The 18,187-nt window shown below is 35.8% G+C and overlaps 1 protein-coding gene across 3 annotated transcripts in view; it reads right to left on the bottom strand.

Moving 5' to 3' along the window:
- HBS1L (HBS1 like translational GTPase) overlaps positions 1-18,187 on the bottom strand; it is a 90,106-nt gene that overhangs the window by 21,387 nt on the left and 50,532 nt on the right. For all 3 annotated transcript variants that reach the window (XM_077144067.1, XM_077144069.1, XM_077144070.1), the window contains 6 exons: positions 17,563-17,671; positions 12,663-12,925; positions 12,034-12,199; positions 9,139-9,256; positions 5,724-5,870; positions 3,770-3,844 (listed from right to left, as the gene is read on the bottom strand). In XM_077144067.1, coding sequence (XP_077000182.1) covers positions 3,770-3,844; positions 5,724-5,870; positions 9,139-9,256; positions 12,034-12,199; positions 12,663-12,925; positions 17,563-17,671 — 878 coding nt within the window. The remainder of the gene's footprint in view (positions 1-3,769; positions 3,845-5,723; positions 5,871-9,138; positions 9,257-12,033; positions 12,200-12,662; positions 12,926-17,562; positions 17,672-18,187) is intronic.

The following is an 18,187-nucleotide window of genomic DNA, read 5'->3' on the forward strand; positions in this document are numbered from 1 at the left end:
ACCACTGGTCTGACCGTTGCTGCAAGGATATTTTGTGGCTGGTTATATACTGGAAGGCTGGTGTATTAAATCATTAGTCAGTTGATTGCATCTGGCTGATTATATCTGCAATTAACTAAGGTGCACCTACCACCAACGAGATAATCCAATCCATTGAAGATTTAAGGGAGAAGAGAGACTTTTTCACTTCCTGTTCAGCCAGCGAGCCTCTCCTGTGAAGTTCATTCAATACCCTGTCAGTCTTCCACAGTCTGCCCTGTGGATTTTGGACTCTTCCATTCCCACGGTTGTATGGGACACCTTTATAAATCTCATATTACAGGAACTGTCTGTTGGTTCTGTTTCTTTAGAGAACCCTGACTAATACATATGGGGAAGCTGATGTTGAGAAGAGAGAAGGTCCTAAGTGTAATTCTCCAGGAATTAGCAAAAATTCTCAAGAAAACTTGACTTTCAAAATTGTTGAACCAGTGGAGCCAAGATTGCCAATGAGTAAAGCTGGACTCTCATATAATTGGTTACATAAGGAATAAAGAGAAAATGGTAAATATTAACATAGATATGATGAAAGGATGGAGTTGAAAAATGTGAAGACCAAAAGAGAGGTATACAGGTATCTACTAGGCTTGAATATTGGGTAGGGGCAGAGTGTCACCTACGCCCTTTGCCCCTCCCTACCCTGAGGAACTCTTTGCGACTGTCCCATGTCCCTGGAGTTCTAGTCCAGAGCTCATACTCTCAAGACCCAGATCCCTGAGGCAAGCAGTGCACTGAGTTGATAGAGCTGTATCTCTTCCTTTGGAATTTCAAATTTTCCGCGTGTGGTACAGGGTTCCTCTTTCTTGCTTCATCTTCTAAAAAGGAATCCATTTCCACCAATACTTAGGAAAAATAGACAAGTCGGGTAAGAGAGTACGTTGCACAGATCCAAAGAAACTGGACTACTATTTCTCCTGTTCTTCTTCCCACCTTCCTAATCAGTTAAATTGCGGCAGAGAGAAACCTGAGCACTTAGGCCAGATGAGAGTGTCATCAGTTTAGGGCAACAGGTAATGCAGGGCATGGGTTTGAGTGGGACCAAATATTTCTATAACAAGCCTACAGATATCTATTTGGGTATAGTAGAAGGCTCTGGGGTAAAATTCCAAACTCAGTGATTCAGTGATCCTGGACTGACTTACTAAGAGGATTCAGGATACCTGCTGGAGAACAAAGTGTCCAGCACTTAACCATCAGCCCCCTTCCTATCTCAGGGGTCCCTGGGCCAAGGCTTTTTGTTCAGGCTAACACGGAGAACAGTGTTGACTTCGGGCCTGAGGATGGAATTTGAGCTGTGACCTGAGGGTGGAATCTGACCTCTGATCTGTAGAATTGCCAGGCTCTGTCCAGCAAGGGACTCCTGACTGAAACATCCATGAGGCTGGATATAGAGAAAGGACTTCTTTGAGCTTTCCAATGAAGTACATAAACTGAAAAATATTTTTACTTCCTTTATAAATGAAAAACAGCTCAAGATCATGGAGTCAATCCAATCTCGCAAGTCATGAATAAAGAATGTGTGTCTGTATTAGTTCAGAGAGAAGATTTGGGTCCCAGCCCCTCATTCTTTTCTTGTCTTTTAGAATCAAGGCAGGGGCAGGAAGCAGAAAAAAAGTTAATCATTCAGGTTATTTTGACCTGTTTTATCCCTGAACTCTCCAAGGTTGATATATCATATCTCCTTCCACAAAGTCCCAGGTCCAGTGTCAGCAGGCAGCAGTTACTAAAACAAGTCTGTCTGTCTGTTTCTGGAAATAGTGGAGACCCAAAACAGGAGAGTTGCAAAGAGGGGATCTTCCACCTCATGGAAAACAGTTACTCTGCCCAGTAAAGGGGATGAGCAGAGACCATTGTGAGGAAATCCCCCAGTTCCTGCCACAGAAGAGACAGGTTCCTCACAAGTCAGTTTAGAACTAGAATTGGGAGTTTCAGTGGCTTTTGCCCCAGAGGAAAGGCAAAGGGCAGGAAGATTCCCTGCCATAAGCTCTGTTAAGGGCAGCTAGTGTGCAGAGCCTAGGCCCAGGTGAAAATGGAGCTGCCTTTATGGGCAGTAAGATACTGGAAATTAGGAGAACAAGAGAGCCACTGGGCAGAACTCAGGAAAGTGGGGTTTAGCATCAGCCTCATGCTTGGGCAGCAGAAAATTCAAGCCCAGGCAGAACCCTTTGTTGGATGATCCTACACCTTTCATGTGGCCTCTGGGGCCTGAATTTTCCAGGCAGAGACTGGTAGGTGAGAGACAGAGAGACACATTAAGGGAAATCCCAAAATCCCACGATCAACAAATGTGGCCAAGGCATCTTCCTTCCAGGCTCCCAGGGTCCTGTGTTCCCATTCAACCCTGGCCTGGATACACCAAAGGTGCCAGGAACTATATGGTACCATCTTCACCTTCAGGAACATGGGTTTCATTGTCAACTAAACAAGTCTAAGAAGAAAATTTTGCTCAAAAAAATGTCTCATTCCAATTTTAGCAAGTCCATTTAATACTCATAGGGTATCTTCTGATTATATAAACTCTGCTTTTTGTAGTCAGTGATATTTACCCTTCAAAAATACAATTGTTTCTTCTAATGGGAGAGTGTGTCCTCTGTCTTGTGCCATGGCTTGAGTTGAGGTCTGGGGTATCCCAGGAGCTTGGGTTTTGAGAAGGAAGGGATGGTTCATGTATGGAGGTTGAGATGAACTTTGCAAATCCACTACAATCCAGGGTTCCTTCTTAAACCGGTTTGTGACTTCATGCAGGACAAAGGAAATCAATGGTGGGAATGCTCATGGTGGTCATACACTACCTCTTTCCCCAAGCCACGGCTGGCAGTAGCTCTTTATAGAGATCAATAACAGATCTTTATTAACCTTGAGGGAGCTCAGGAGGGCGCCCAGTCCACGATGTGGAGATATCGGGTACTGAAGTCCAGAATGCCATCCTGGAGGCAGGTCCTCACTGTGTGAGAAGTCACCCACGCTATCATGGCACAGCTTCACGAAGTCCATTGTGGCAACAGGGGTGGGCTCCAGGGATACCCACTGCAGAGATGATTCCTATACCCACCATGGAGCCCTGGGCTCACCGCCCGCCACCCTCAGGTGCCCATGGCCCGGCCAGCTGTGGCCATACCATTCACAGGAGTGGCTGCTTGGCCCCGAGACGCCGGACCCTGGCCCAGGCCAGAGTGGGCCCTCCTGTCACCTCCTATCTCAAAGTCTTCCTTAGCAGGAGGAGCTTTAAAAATGTTAAAATGTTCACCATTATCATAACCACACCAAGTTTGTAAATAACAACAGTGTACTTTCAAAATGTGATAGAAATCATAGAACTACAGCCCCAAAGTTGCCTGATTCAATAGTTTATAACTTTAGATTCTATGAGACACTTGCAAACTTGGTCCAAAAAAACTCAAGTATTTTCCCAAATGACATCGTCATTTTTCAGGTTTTTGCTTAGAGAAATTCTTTTCTACTAGTTTTCAATTTCCTCTGTGGCCTCACTAATTTAATAGGTAGGGAAAAAAGCCTTTTACTTATATTAAATCCAAGTCAACTTATAAAACATACAGTTTTACAAGGTGAAATAATCTAAACATAATAAATAAATGATATGAAACAAAATGAAAATAAAAATTAAACATTTAACAACACAGGAATATCAGAGTACTAATTTTTTCTGTATCAGTAAAATGAGATTTAAGTAAAGGAAAGTAAAAACAAAGTAAATTAAAAATTATCTTACCTTAAAACCTGCTTGTTTAAGAAAGTGTCCAAGTTTTCCAGTAATCTCTTGAAACCTTTCTTGTTGCCAATTAACCTGCAAAAGACCCAATTTATTAAACTATGTTTCAGAATAGGCTACATACAAAATTTAAATTTCTGCAGTAAAATATAAATGAGACTATATAATCCTATTAATTATAAAATCTATTAAAATTATAACTGAAAGTATCAGATCTTACAAACAATGTGATCTAAAACAAATTTTTTTCTGTAACAGAAAGTCTAGAAACAGAATTCAATATATACAGAAATTTTTGTATATACTAAAAACGATTTCAAATCTGTGGGAAAAAGGTGAGTAATTTATACTGTGTATGAACCAATGGTAGGAATAAAATAAAGTTAACACCACCTTCCCCCAAAGCCAAATAGATTAAAAATGTATATATAACATGAATTCTACATGATGACATGCATGTTGCAGTATTTAGTACTAAGGTCTGCAGCCTCAAGATGCATCCTAAAATAAGATGTTTTACTTGATGTATAAAGGAATAGATGAAAGAAAAAAATGAAGCATGTAGAGTAAAATATCACTAATAGAATCTAAAGTAGTGGGTATGATGTGGGCGTCCACTATAAAATTCTTTCAACATTTATCCATATTTGAAATGTTTCATGCTAAAACGTCGGAGCAGGGGACATGAAGGTATATGTAATAATGACATCATAAGAGAACTAACAGAAAATGTAGATAAACTTTATCTGATCCCAGGGTAAGAAAACATCTGCGCATAAAGGAAGAAATCACAAGGGAAATATTTACAAATCTGAATCAATGTCAAAAACATATCAATAACAAAATTAAAAGTCAAATAAAAAATTGAGGGAAAATATCTGAAAGATAGTAGGATGGAGAGTTAATAGCTGTGATAAACACATACTTACAAATTGATATTTTTAAATACAGTTATAAAAATGATAAAATATAATTCCCAAAGAAGAAATACAATGGTCAATATATATGCAAAACATATTTAATATTAATAGAAAAGTGAATTAAACAAAAGAAATATGTTTTGCATATCAGATTAGAAAACAATTTTCCAATAGCAGCGTCTGGCAAGAGTTTGGTAAATATATGATGCATGCCAAAGGTAAATACTATAACTTTTCTCAAAGGCATTTTGATGATTTACAAGTCTTAAAATGTGTAAGCCCTCAAGCCCAGAAATTTCCATAGAATAAACCTTTCATGCCGCCCCCCCCATATACAGACACACATGTACACTCGCACACAAGAAACTGGATATGTTCAAAAGTAGGGGACTGTTTTAATAAATTATAGCGTATCTTTAAAAGAGATTAAAATAAAGCCATAAAGACAACCTCTTTATATAGTAGTCACTGATTACTTTGGAACATGCTCAAAAATATAGTCAATTTTTTTAAAAAGCAAATAACATATTTAAAAACAGACTGTAACACAATGTTGTAAAGATTTTCATTTACAAAAATAAACTGGATGCGGGAGGGCCACAGTGGCACAGCAGGCAGAGTTCTCGCCTGCCACGCCAGAGACCCGGGTTCAATTCCCAGTGCCTGCTATGTGAAAAGAAAAAGAAAATGGATGGATGCATGAAATGTCCAAAGGTTTTCTTGGGAGGAATTGGAAATACAGGTTATTTCTGGATTCTCTATACTTTTTCATTCTACTACAATAAATGTGTATTACTTTATGGCTAAAAACAATGTTACAGGCTTTTTATTCATTTTGACAATGAGAAGACATCTTCTTGCTTAAAAATTATTAGTGTCATAGCCATTTAATATCAGATCTATGAATTTATTTTTTTAAATACGGCAACTAGACTAACAAAATATAAACTTATCTCATTTCAGGTCATCTCTATGGGCTGAAAACAACTTAAATTTCTAACATCTCAAAAGAATACTCATAGAGCCTTTAATACCTGATCCATTTTATTGACAGCAACTGCGAGCTGTGTCACTCCAAGAGAACGCACCAGGAGGCCATGCTCTCGTGTTTGTCCTCCAGTCTCAAATCCAGCTTCAAACTCTCCCCTGCTGGCATCCACAACTAAAACAGCTACATCTGCCTAAGGAAGAAAACATCATCAAAACTAAAAATGTCACAGCATTTTAACTCAAAGGATGGATTATAGATTATTCGATTAATTTTGTTAGTTAAATTTTAAAGTTCAACCTCAATCTGACACCAGACACCAAAGCAAATCAAAGAATACCACTAAGGGATTAAAATTTTTTAATTAAAAAAAAAAGGTGTTAGTTTCACAACAAAAATAATGATAGAGAGCAATAAAATATTTCTGTATGTGATTATATCACCATTAAAATATATAGGCAAAAGGGGATAAAACACCAAAAATATCAGAGTATCAAAAATACTGTGATATTCATCTGAGTATTATTTATAATAATGAAAAAATATAAGCAAATGAAGTATCAAAAATAACATTTACCCTCTATAGCCTCTGAAAAAATTCTTGCATAGTTCCCTAACTTTTGTGGACCATTTTGAGAATTTAGCGAAAGCCATTTCTTCTCATATGTAACTTAATTAAAAAGGGAAAAAAGCTAACCTTGGCCTTAACTCATTCTCCTCTTAACCTTACCAAAAGCAGTAGTACAGATTCCCACTATTCTTTTGTGTTGCAGCTTCTTTATTTGAATCTTGTGAATGCAGGCTTTGAAAATTTGTAATAAACAATTTGTGCAACCACAAATGTACCTTCATTTTTGTTGTCATCTGTGATCTCGGGCAATACACTGTTGGGACATTTTTTAAAGAACAGCCTAGCTTCAAGTCATTTTCCTTTTACAGGTTTTTTATGCAGAAATCAGGACACAATGACTAAATTTGGGATTCTCCTCCCTGAGTGCTCTCAAACTGTTATTTGATAATTGCTTTCTCTCAAGCAATTACATTGCATCCACATCATGAAGTGCTTTGGCCCTTTGGTCAGAATAGAGTGCAGAATCACATTTCTCTTGGTTGCTTCTTCAATAACACTTTGTTTATGTTATCCAGTTTTTGTTTTTTTTTAATTTGACACACATTATTATATAATCCTCACCATAATGAGAAATGAAATGGTCATAAAATCAGTCAAGAATTTATCAGATGCGGGCAGGCCACAGTGGCTCAGCAGGCAAGAATGCTTGCCTGCCATGCCAGAGGACACGGGTTCGATTCCCAGTGCCTGACCATGTAAAAAAAAAATTCTTAGGCATTATTCCTCGGAATTGTACAAAAAGAATTTATCAGATGTTTTGCTCTTATCAAAAGTGAACTTTATAATCTGAATTAGAAGTATCATCCATATGCTATGATGCTATGTCTGGTGGAGGAAGCTATACTATTATTTCTATTTCTTCTTCCTTTGCTCTTACCCAAATACTCCCTTTGCTTCACTTTTACCCTAAATACATTCAATTCCATTTCATCATCACTTATGATGCTGAACTTATCTCTCTCTCTCTATATATATATATCAATTAGATCCAGTTCTTCTGATCAAGGATTCTCCAATAAGAACACAAACTGAAGCAATGAATTTGAAAATCGGTGTTTTCACTCATCCTCTTAGATGCCAACAAGTCTTACACCTTAGGCAAATATTCTAATCTCTGTGGGTGTCAATTTGTTCACTTTACAGAAACACTGAGATTAAATATACTTTCTTGCAAATCCTAGGCTCAACTGTAAATCTCTTTCCTATAATATTTTGCTTAAAACTAGGAAATTACATTTATCATCTTAAGTTAAAATTTGAAATGAAGATACCTAGGCCATAAGTATTCTTTCTAACTTTCTTTTCTATGACCATCTCTAAACCATTACTGGGAAATTGCTTTATTAATGTACTTTGAATGTAGCAGTTCTTGTCTTTGGGAGCTTAAATACCTAAACATTTTCAAGGGAACCTTTCATGATCAAGCAGTACAACCATGATCTCTCCTTGTCATGTATACTGTCCATATATTTCTTGTAGTACATCTGAGTTAATCTCTTTGTCCTTACATGTCTTGTCTACCTACTGTGATTTCCTTGAGAGGCAGCATGCTTCTTTGTAGCCTTGAAAGCCTATCACAGTATTTGTACATTGAGTAAGTTAGTTAATATTTTTGAGTTTATTTCTTCATCTGTCTTATAATGGAATTCATTTAGATAATCTTTACGATTCTTTCCTACCCTAATTCTACAAGGACTTTAAGATAAATGATCTTGATGACTACTCTGGACTCTAAGGGTCTAGGACCCAAAGCTATTATGCAAGAAATGCCTGGGTGTTTGCCTCTTCCATCAAACTATCCAATTGTGCTGTGTAAATCCACTGTGCACCCAAACAGTCTACCACAGTGCTTGGCACAGAGCAGGCTTTCAATAAGTGGTCACTGAATAAAAGTATATACACTTATATATAAGGAAAGAAAGAGGGATTACACTAAAGATACAGTGTACCTTTTGGTACATGTGATGAGAAGTATACTGATTTAAAATGGAAGAATATCTTAGAGAGTTGGTATGAGGATTAGACTAAACTAAATGCATACGAGACACTGAGCACAGTGTCCAATCCAGATTAGGTATTCTTATTTTTCAATCTTCATTTCTCATTCATACCAAGGAGTTTAAAATAATATTCTGAAATTATATATCAACTTTCTAAAGTGGAAAAAATTTCTCATTTATTTTGCAATATATTCAAATTAATCCATTTTTAGGTTGACAAATGCTCTGCTAATGGATGGAAGAATTCAGAAAACGGTCAAGTGCTTGAAGTTGTACTTTTGCCAAGTGATAGAGGCAAATTTTTAACTTTCAGTTTTTTCCAACTATTATTCATTATAAAAGAAGTCAATGTACCATTCACAGAGCTATTTTTATTGTTTTGATTACAGTTACGAACTTTCGATTTTTTTTCAGTATCCTCATTAAAACTTATTTAAGTTTATGAATTATAACTGATTTTTGGTCAGGGGAGGAACACAAAACACAAACTTCATTATTTCTACATAAACTATGTCTTTAAAACTATAGCAAAAAAGCAGATCTTCAAATAAACATATTAGCCATCAGTAAATAAAATATAAAGCTGAATATCATTAAGTATTTTATCATTATTTTTACTACAAAGAAATCCATAGCATTGATATAGCTGCTTCCTTGTAATAAATTAGAAAAGATTTTATAAAGTACAGATAAAAAGATCATGGAAAACAGGATTTTCCTCTTCCATTTCAAACTTTGTATTTTAAACATTTAAATCCCAAAATGATAAACTCAGCATAAGGAAATTTCACATACAGTTAGCACACTACAGTTAAGGAACTATCTGGTACCTGGGCTGCTCCTGTAATCATATTTGGGATGAAATCCTTATGTCCTGGAGCATCCATTAACGTAATAACCTTGGTTTTGGTCTCAAACTTTGTCATGCCAACATCCATTGTTACTCCCCTTAAACAAAACACAAAGTGGTTACAATACTCCATGCCATCAATATAAATGATTAAACTATTTAATAATAAGCTAAAATACAATATAAAGTCTTAATGGTAAGACTTTTATTATATAGACTATTATTTGGAATAATTAAACTAACAATTGGAGCTGAAATTTCTGCTGTAATAGGATTACATCCAAATGACTTTAAAATAAAATTGGGGTTGGGCCACAGTGGCTCAGCAGGCAGAGTTCTCGCCTGCCATGCCGGAGACCCGGGTTCAATTCCTAGGGCCTGCCCATGCGGAAAAAAAAAAAAGACTGGGAAAACAAGTACAATAAAAAAGATAATCACTATTTTCCTATTTCTCTTTTTTAAGAGAAACAGTGTCAACTGTAAACAAAGGAAAATTTATGCAGGGAGCCCTTGGGGAACAGGGGGAATAAATATAGCATGTGAGAAAGGATAAAATGAAGGCAGTTTTCCTCAATTCTGTTATGTTTCTTCAAGTATAGAAATACATTTATAAAATTTCATTTGCAAGGTTGGTAAGAAAACTACACATTTAAAAAGCAGGAAATATCAAAGCATTTTGATCAAAATCACACGCCCAATGTGAAAAAGAATTGGGAGAAATGAGCAGCAGTTTTGCTTTGTACACCATCTCACCCTTCTTGGAGAACAAGGCAATGCCTCGACTCGGAAGATAAGAAAGCCCTGAGCCATTCTGGAGATAGGAACTTAGAGGGGAAATTAGATGGGCAATAAACTGATTCATCATTTGTCCTGGCTTGGCCAAAATGGTCCTACGCAATGGTTAGTTACCTTCCCTTTTACTATCAAAGAACCCCAATTATAATGATAAATTATATGTTCACCCCAGAAGTAATGTAACTGTGGGTCTTAGCCAAGCCATTCAAGTAATCCTGAAACCACAGGCCATTTAAATTTTCCAAAGTGACGCTTAATTATCTTTAATAACCCTCAAATAATAGAAGGCCCATGGGTGCCTTCACAAGAGTGATAAACCAAGGCTTATGTGAGTACCTCCCCAGACTCTCTGGATCCAGCACTCCTCTGGATTTATAACCCTAATGAAAGTGTTACTTATTTTAATAATTTCTGTTCCTCAACACATGGATAAAATAGAGGATTTACAAATACTTAATCCTGTGGGATAAGCAACAGAAATTATATTTTTGAAATGTTATTAAGGAGCATGGTGAGTTTAAAATTCCCATAATGTATTTGGAAGCTTCTGCTTTCAATGGAATGAAGGATTATTAGAAAATTCCAATGACACTGAATAGCAGAGAACTAGCCACAGCAAAAGCAGCTGCCTATGTATTACCTAAGACAATCAAACTGACTGATAGGTTTAGGAATTAAAAGATTGTTAACTCACTTGCTGGCTCAACTAAAATTTTAAGTAAATTCAAACTTAAGTCATTCCAACCTTTCTCAATATTATTACCCACTTACAATATATGATGCAAGTAAATAAATAAATATATATACACACACACACACACACACATACATACATGCACACATGCATACATACAATAAACTGCTTGTTATGTTGACAGGTAGAAATTGTTCTTGGTTCTAATACTGATATCATATACAATGCCCCTGTCTTCCAAACTTAATTTTCTAAAAAGTTGGCAACTGCCCAACTTATTTGCCTTACTAGGTTGGAAACAAATTTGTGACACTAAACAAAATGAAAAAAAAGGAAGACACCTACAAGAAAAAAAGCAGCTATGATATACATTCCCAATATCAGAAGAGCTGAAGAATATTGTGAACTGCTTTACTGATAATTATCTTCTATAACGTAAACTATCTAAAACTATAAGAAAATAAACATTTTATTCTCTAATTGTATTCAGAACGAAGACATCAGGGAACACAGTATATCATCGGTGTTGACTTAGAAGAATTTTCATAGGACTTCACAGGACTTTTAAGGTCATTAATTTTGACACAGTTGATATATCTGCAAATTCACTCAAACACTAAGGTATCTCCTTTTCTAACAAAGGTGTCAGTGATTCCTTCAGCTCTAACACCATATATATATATATACATATACACACATACGTATACACACACACCCCATTCTAAAAAGACTTCAAAAGAAATACTACTCCCTGGCTAAAGGTAGTTATTCTTTTGCTAGAATCCCTCCAAAATTGACATGGAACAGTCACAGACAAAGAAGCATCTGACTGAATTAAATCCGCATGGAAGAGTATAGGTTTAATCACTCATCTGTTGATTTAGTCTCAGAAAAACATAGTACAGAAAGCACAAAAATAAATACGGCAATTTCGATTTTTCTGGTCGTTTTGATTGCAGGCAAGAGAGTTTACTAAAAAAAATTGCCTTTTCTTTATAACCTGATATAAAATTAGGAGTCCCAATCATTTTAGTTCATAACAAGACCATCTGATATATATTTAGGGAAATGATAAATAAAACTTTGCTGAAAAAATAATTAGCTTAGAGTTTTTAAGTACTTTTTCCTGTTGTTGTTGTTTTGATAAATATTCTTTTAAACTATTCTCACAGAAATCTGAAAAGTTTTAAAAAAAGCTTGTAGAATATTATAATGAAAAATGCAATAAAAACATTTCCCTGATAATTGAAAGCTTTTTTCTAAAACTATTCAGTTTCTACAGTATTTCAAGGTAGGTATGTTTCAGGTATACTAAACTCATATTATGTATTATTTTAAAAGATAACATGTCATTTAAAACTGAAAATTGTGAAATACAGTGTCTACCTTTCCCTTTCTTCGCCAGTCTCATCCAAGACCCAAGCATACGCGAATGAAGCTTTGCCAGCCTTTTTAGACTCCTGTTCGTACTTGTGCATAGTTCTCTTGTTTACATTACCCAGAAGATAAAGCATATGACCCATCAGAGTACTTTTTCCAGCATCGACATGACCTAAGGAAAATTGATTAAGAATTAATACTAGGTACATTTTTTCAGATGCTGCTGACATCAAGGCAGGTTTAATTCAACAGTTCATATCAATGTTCAGAGTAATAAAAAACAATTTTATCAAATGACAGTTGAAACACCTAAATAGAGGGGGGGAAAAAAGCGTATTTTTTTATAGAGGGAAAAAGTTTCCCTGATGTTTGGAAGTTAAAATTGTCAACAAGATGTGCCATTTTCAAAATGTTCACAAAAACCAAAATGCCACAACCAAGTCAAATGGCCCCCTCCTTGGTAACCTGGCATTATTTCCCCTGGGGTGATTTGGAAGGGGTGACTAGAAAGCATTGTGATGCAATGTCTCCTGGCTTTATGTCTACCACATCCCCACAGAAACCCCGTATGGAGCACAGTTTCTGGACTGCCTGAGCAGAGCAGACTGGCAGCCACGAGGAACAAAGGGTGTTACCGATGACCACTAAGTTGAGGAGCTGCTTCCCCCCCTGCCGCTTCTCCAGCTCTGCCTTCACGTCTATCTGCTGCCTCAGCTTGCTGGACTTTTTCACTGGAGTTGGCGCTGAACTCTGCTCTTCTGAGGCTGGAACAGTGTGGGATGGAAGAGCTGATTTAGAAATGGTTTCAAGAACATCAGAAGAAGCAATGCTGGTGTCTTCACTAATAGGTCCTTTGTGAGGTGTGTGGAAACTGTGACTATTTTCTTCAGCAGTTCCTCTGTAGAAAGCAGAAAAAAAGTGTTTCAAACAACTCAACTGAAGTCCTATAACTTAGGAAGGGCAGAGAACTTGTCTCTTCATATTCCCTTATAAATTCATCTCTGATAAGCAGCTAGAGTCTGTTAAGGTGGAAATGATAAGTAGCTAGACCCAAACCACATAAATTCAAGCTTGGAAGTTTCTAGGAGGAAAACAGTCTACCAAAAATGAAGATAAGAAAATACCCTATACAATAACTGAAAGTCAGAGTGTAAGCCTATGGCCTTGGCCACATAATCCTATCATAGCCAGATGACATAAAGGAGATATTTTGTGAAAATTGGCACCAAATGTGTTGCTAGAGATAAAATACTAAAATTTAGTATTCCTCCTAACTCATTTATCCAACAGAACAGACTTAAGATCTTTAACTCTTTTTTGCCCAAACACTGTTCTTAAGGGAGATATCTCCAAATGTTTACATCATCTTAATACTTTTGGAAAAGGAGTTTTATTTCATTAATTCAACAAACCCTGATTTACTAAAAGTACCACATATATACATATACTAATAACTACATATATTAATAACTGAGAAGAAAAGAATGTATAAAAATGAGAGTTATCTCCCACTCCCCAAAGCTTACAATCTAGCAAGGGACTCAGATGTGTAAACTAGAGACAAGATCATTGGCTTAATGTATTTTCTCCCTGACAAAAAAGATGACTCCAAAAGGAAACTTTTATCTTTGAGGATTCTCTGTAGGAATGAGTGCCAGTGCTCCTCACATCGATACCTTCACAGAACACCACCTACTCCAGGAGGCTATGCTATGCCTACATTCCCCTCAACAGTACGGAGAGGTGGGATCAGGAGGAAGAGTAGGTCAAATTACACATTATTAAGAATGAGGTCAATTATATCCAACTCGGTGTGGAGTTAGCATTTAAGCTGCACTTAAGACTGAAGCATAGTGGAAATGTGTGAGAATAGAAAATCTGTTTTCTTTCTGCCAATTTTCACAAAGAACAGTATTCCTCCTCTGGGTATTCTTATATACTCAACATCGGCACTTCATCCTATGCCTCCCAGGAAAGAGGTACACTAGTTATATGCGTATAGCGCTTCTTTTAAAACTTTATATCCATTTCCATTTTATTTCCTTTTTGTAAACCCCCACTAATAAATGTAGGTATTCAGTTCTTAAAATTGCTTAGATAGATTAGCTTCATTTCAAACAACTAGAAAAAAAATTAAGTATGTATAAATTGTTTCCATTATTTTAAAGGATTCCAACAGGTAGACTAGCACTTTCAAGCATTTATTTGAAGGACTACAGCTAGTGGTAAAATCAAAACATGATAAATCTGTACTTGAAGAGTAAAAGAAACTTGTGTTGGTTTGAAATGAGGTTATGTACCCTAGAAAAGCTATGTTTTAATCCTAATCCCATTTTGTGAAGACAGCCGTTTCTTCTAATCCCTATTCAACATTGCATGTTTGAAACTGTAATTAGATCACCCCCCCTGAGATGTGATGAATCAAGAGTGGTTGTTAAGCTGGATTAAGTGGAAGGATGTCTCCACCCATTTAGGTGGGTCTTGATTAGTTTACTGGAATCCTATAAAAGAGGAAACATTTTGGAGAATGAAAGAGATTCTGAGAGAGCAGAACAATGCAGCCATGAGAAGCAGAGTCCACCAGCCAGCGACCTTTGGTGATGAGGAAGGAAAATGCCTCCCAGAGAGCTTCATGAAACAGGAAGCCAGGAGAGGAAGCTAGCAGATGAAGCTGTGTTCGCCATGTACCTTTCCAGATGAGAGAGAAACCCTGACTGCATTCACCATGTGCCTTTCCAGATGAGAGAGAAACTCTGATTGTGTTCGCCATGTGCCCTTCCATTTGAGATAGAAACCCTGAACTTCATTGGCCTTCTTGAACCAAGGTATCTTTCCCTGGATGCCTTTGATTGGACATTTCTATAGACTTGTTTTAATTGGGACATTTTCTTGGCCTTGTAAGCCAACAACTTCTGAAATTCCCCTTTTTAAAAGCCATTCTGTTTCTGGTAAATTGGCATTCTGGCAGCTAGCAAACTAGAACAAAACTACAAATTACAATCAAAGGATATGATACAAGATCTGGTACTGATCTGTCCTGGGAGAACTCGCAATTTCTATGCTGCAAAGTTTTTCATTTCTAGTCACAGATTCTTCAAAGTGGAATTGCTACAGTTGTTAGAGTGGGCAAGGGCCTGGCAGCTTCAGAGGGGTACTCAGGTTACCAAGAGCTTTACCAGACAGAAATCTAACTTCACCATTTCGTTCATGATCCAATTAACATAAAAGGCTTGCTCGCTCTTTGTTATAACATTTCCTTTCAAGTTAATCCCAAGTAAACTGCAAATTAATTCACTAAAATTATACAGTGCTAGAAGGAAGTGGCCACAGTAATAAGAAAAGCCTGCTAGAGAAGTACACAATTAGGAAACAATCTTGATACTAGGAAACAAAAGTCAATGGTTTAAGATTTGTAAAAATCTCTAAGATGAGAACCAAAAATAGCTATTCTGGGTCCAGGGGTATAAGTTACTGACTGTTATAAATGAAAAAATGAGTTGATTATTTTTTCAGGAACTAATTTTATAACCTTATCTAATGATACAAGCAGACTGGACTCTTATTTATTTTAAACCACTTTTCCAGAAATGGAACTGTTTCTGCATAAAACTAAAGGTATAGGCTTTTTTCTTGACTTATTTAAATGATACCCTGAAGCTACAATTTAGAATTAAGAGATGAAATGCAAAGTATTTTTTCTCTATGCATGTTCTAATCATGTTTACTTACATGCATTTTCTAGAAAGGTATTATTTTTAACTCAGTGAAGAAAAAAAACACCTGTTTCAGCCCCTTCTAAACAATGCTTTATCCTTTTTTATAGGACACCATGGGAATTCACACTATATAGAAAATTACAATGCTTAAATCTTGACTGAAAAGTGTTACTTTTTCTGAGCATTCTTGAGACCAGGCCAGAACAACCATCAAAATATTATTCCTATTATAAGTTTCAAAAAATTATATAAAAACATGTGATACAAATACATCTTGGTTACCTGGAACACTATTATGCATTTCTAAGCATCTCAATCTGTTGCTATTGACCTTTCACTTCTGATGACATCTCCCATAGGGCTGTGTCAAAATACTGATTCACAAGCTTTTCCTTTACTTTTAAACTATTTACAAGTTTGTTTTTAAAATAAAATGCAATTCTCCCAAGTATTTTGCTCAATAAATATTTAAGTGACCACTTTTCCCCAGGAATGCAATGATGAAAATAAATGGTTCCTGTCCTTGTGAGGTCTTACGGCACATTACTCTCATTTGTGTGATGCTTTTACTACTTCTGAAATCTTTTGTATTCTAATGACAAAATCCTTATAATCAGGAATCCTGTATTCTATTTATTTTCCCTCTTTCAATGGAAATAATCCCAGAATAGGATTAAATGGCCCTGGACATAAAGATGATGGGTACAATTATGAAAAACCCAATCCTAACAGAAAGAGAGACATGCATTAAGCTTTGTCACACAAACTTTGTGTGAATCAGGATTCAAAATTATTTTAATGGAATAGTTAGCCAAGATAAAAACAAACTTTCTCATTAATAATATCATCCAACTAATGTAAACTGACCTTCTTCTATATTCTAGCTGCAGAGTCCTTTCCCTCACTGAATTTGAAATCTAGTGGATTTAAGTCTTGCTTCTGTAAAATTCAAATATTAAAACTAGGTGATCATTAAGGTTCTTTCCAACAAAGACTTGTGGTACTTCAATTAATTTACATTAGAAGAGTGTTATAGCGGAGGAAATAAGCCGAGTTTACATTTCTTGCAGTTAAAAAAAAAACCTCCATGCATAAATTTGATGTGCTCCTCTGTTACTTTACTAGCAGACAAAATCCAAACACTTTGCAAGTAACACTTCAGGGAAGGACTGAAAAATCTGAAAAACTTTTAAAAAGATTAAAAGTTAATATTTTCAACTGTGCCCTTAAATCTCAAGCAACTCACTTCCTTTGTCCATAAAAATTCCTGGAAGAGTTCTAGAGACTGATAAGGAAAAACTGTGTCTTACTACCAATTTTCACTAGATATTTGAAATTCTAGCTATATTTCCTTTTATATGTTATATCTTTGTTACACAGGTCTATTTTATTTAATATGAAAATCTAAAGGAGTTTAAAGATAACATTTTAGTTATTAAAAAATATTAATAACCAACGGTAACTTCTAACCACAGTTAATTGCCAAACCTTGTTTACTAACGCCACCTTGTGGCAAGAATTCTCTATCTTACAGTGCTAGATTTCATAAAATCATGTTTGTTTTTATTTTAAAGTAACTATTTATCATTTAATCCAAGTATGGAAATTGATAGTGATACATAGCTAAAGCTATAATCAAACCTCATTTCTCAGATTTCCCATCCCCTTATCTTTGTACTACATCACACTGAAGATGTGATTCTCCAATGCTAGTGATATTTTATATAAAATTGAAATAGATTCTCTTCCATTATAGGTTAAGAGTACACAATATCGGTTTTTTAAAAAGAAACAAAAAATTAGAGTCTTGAAATCTTACCCAGGTACTTCAAATCCCATAGTTTGTTTCTTTCCAGACACAGTCATTTTAGCGACTTTAGGCACAATTTCAGATTCACTTCGAGATGACTGGGAATTTATTGATTTTCCTAATTATGGAACAAAATATAAAAGGCTAATTAATTACCGATAATTCCTGAAATAGATTTATATTATATATTATATTTATTATATAAATATATACTCAAATTTCACAGAATTCACATATTTATAAAAACATTTTCTCAATAAAACTTTTAGTGAAATATTAAAATGCTGAAAGAAATTTTCTATCACCCTATTCTGGGAAATCCCCTACTGTCAGGACTCTCCTATGCTTTAACTCCTACCAAATCTCTTCTTACTTTGAACTGACTGTTAAGTTTCACTATTAAGAGGTCACAAGGTGGTTTCTGCACTGAGCCTTGTTCTGACAAGGCACCTCGGGCTCATACCTCCATCTCCAACCACACCCTTTCACAATACTAAAATTATGTGGTCAGTAAGCAGATGGCCAAAGTATTTTTAATCCTGTGATATCTATAAACTGATGAGAAAGTTGAGAATCTGCTGAAGTGTGCTGAAACCCTGCTTACTGAGTTTTACTTGCACATAATCCTAGATTT

The sequence above is a fragment of the Tamandua tetradactyla genome, chromosome 25 (assembly GCF_023851605.1).
Source record: "Tamandua tetradactyla isolate mTamTet1 chromosome 25, mTamTet1.pri, whole genome shotgun sequence".
Taxonomy (NCBI): domain Eukaryota; kingdom Metazoa; phylum Chordata; class Mammalia; order Pilosa; family Myrmecophagidae; genus Tamandua; species Tamandua tetradactyla.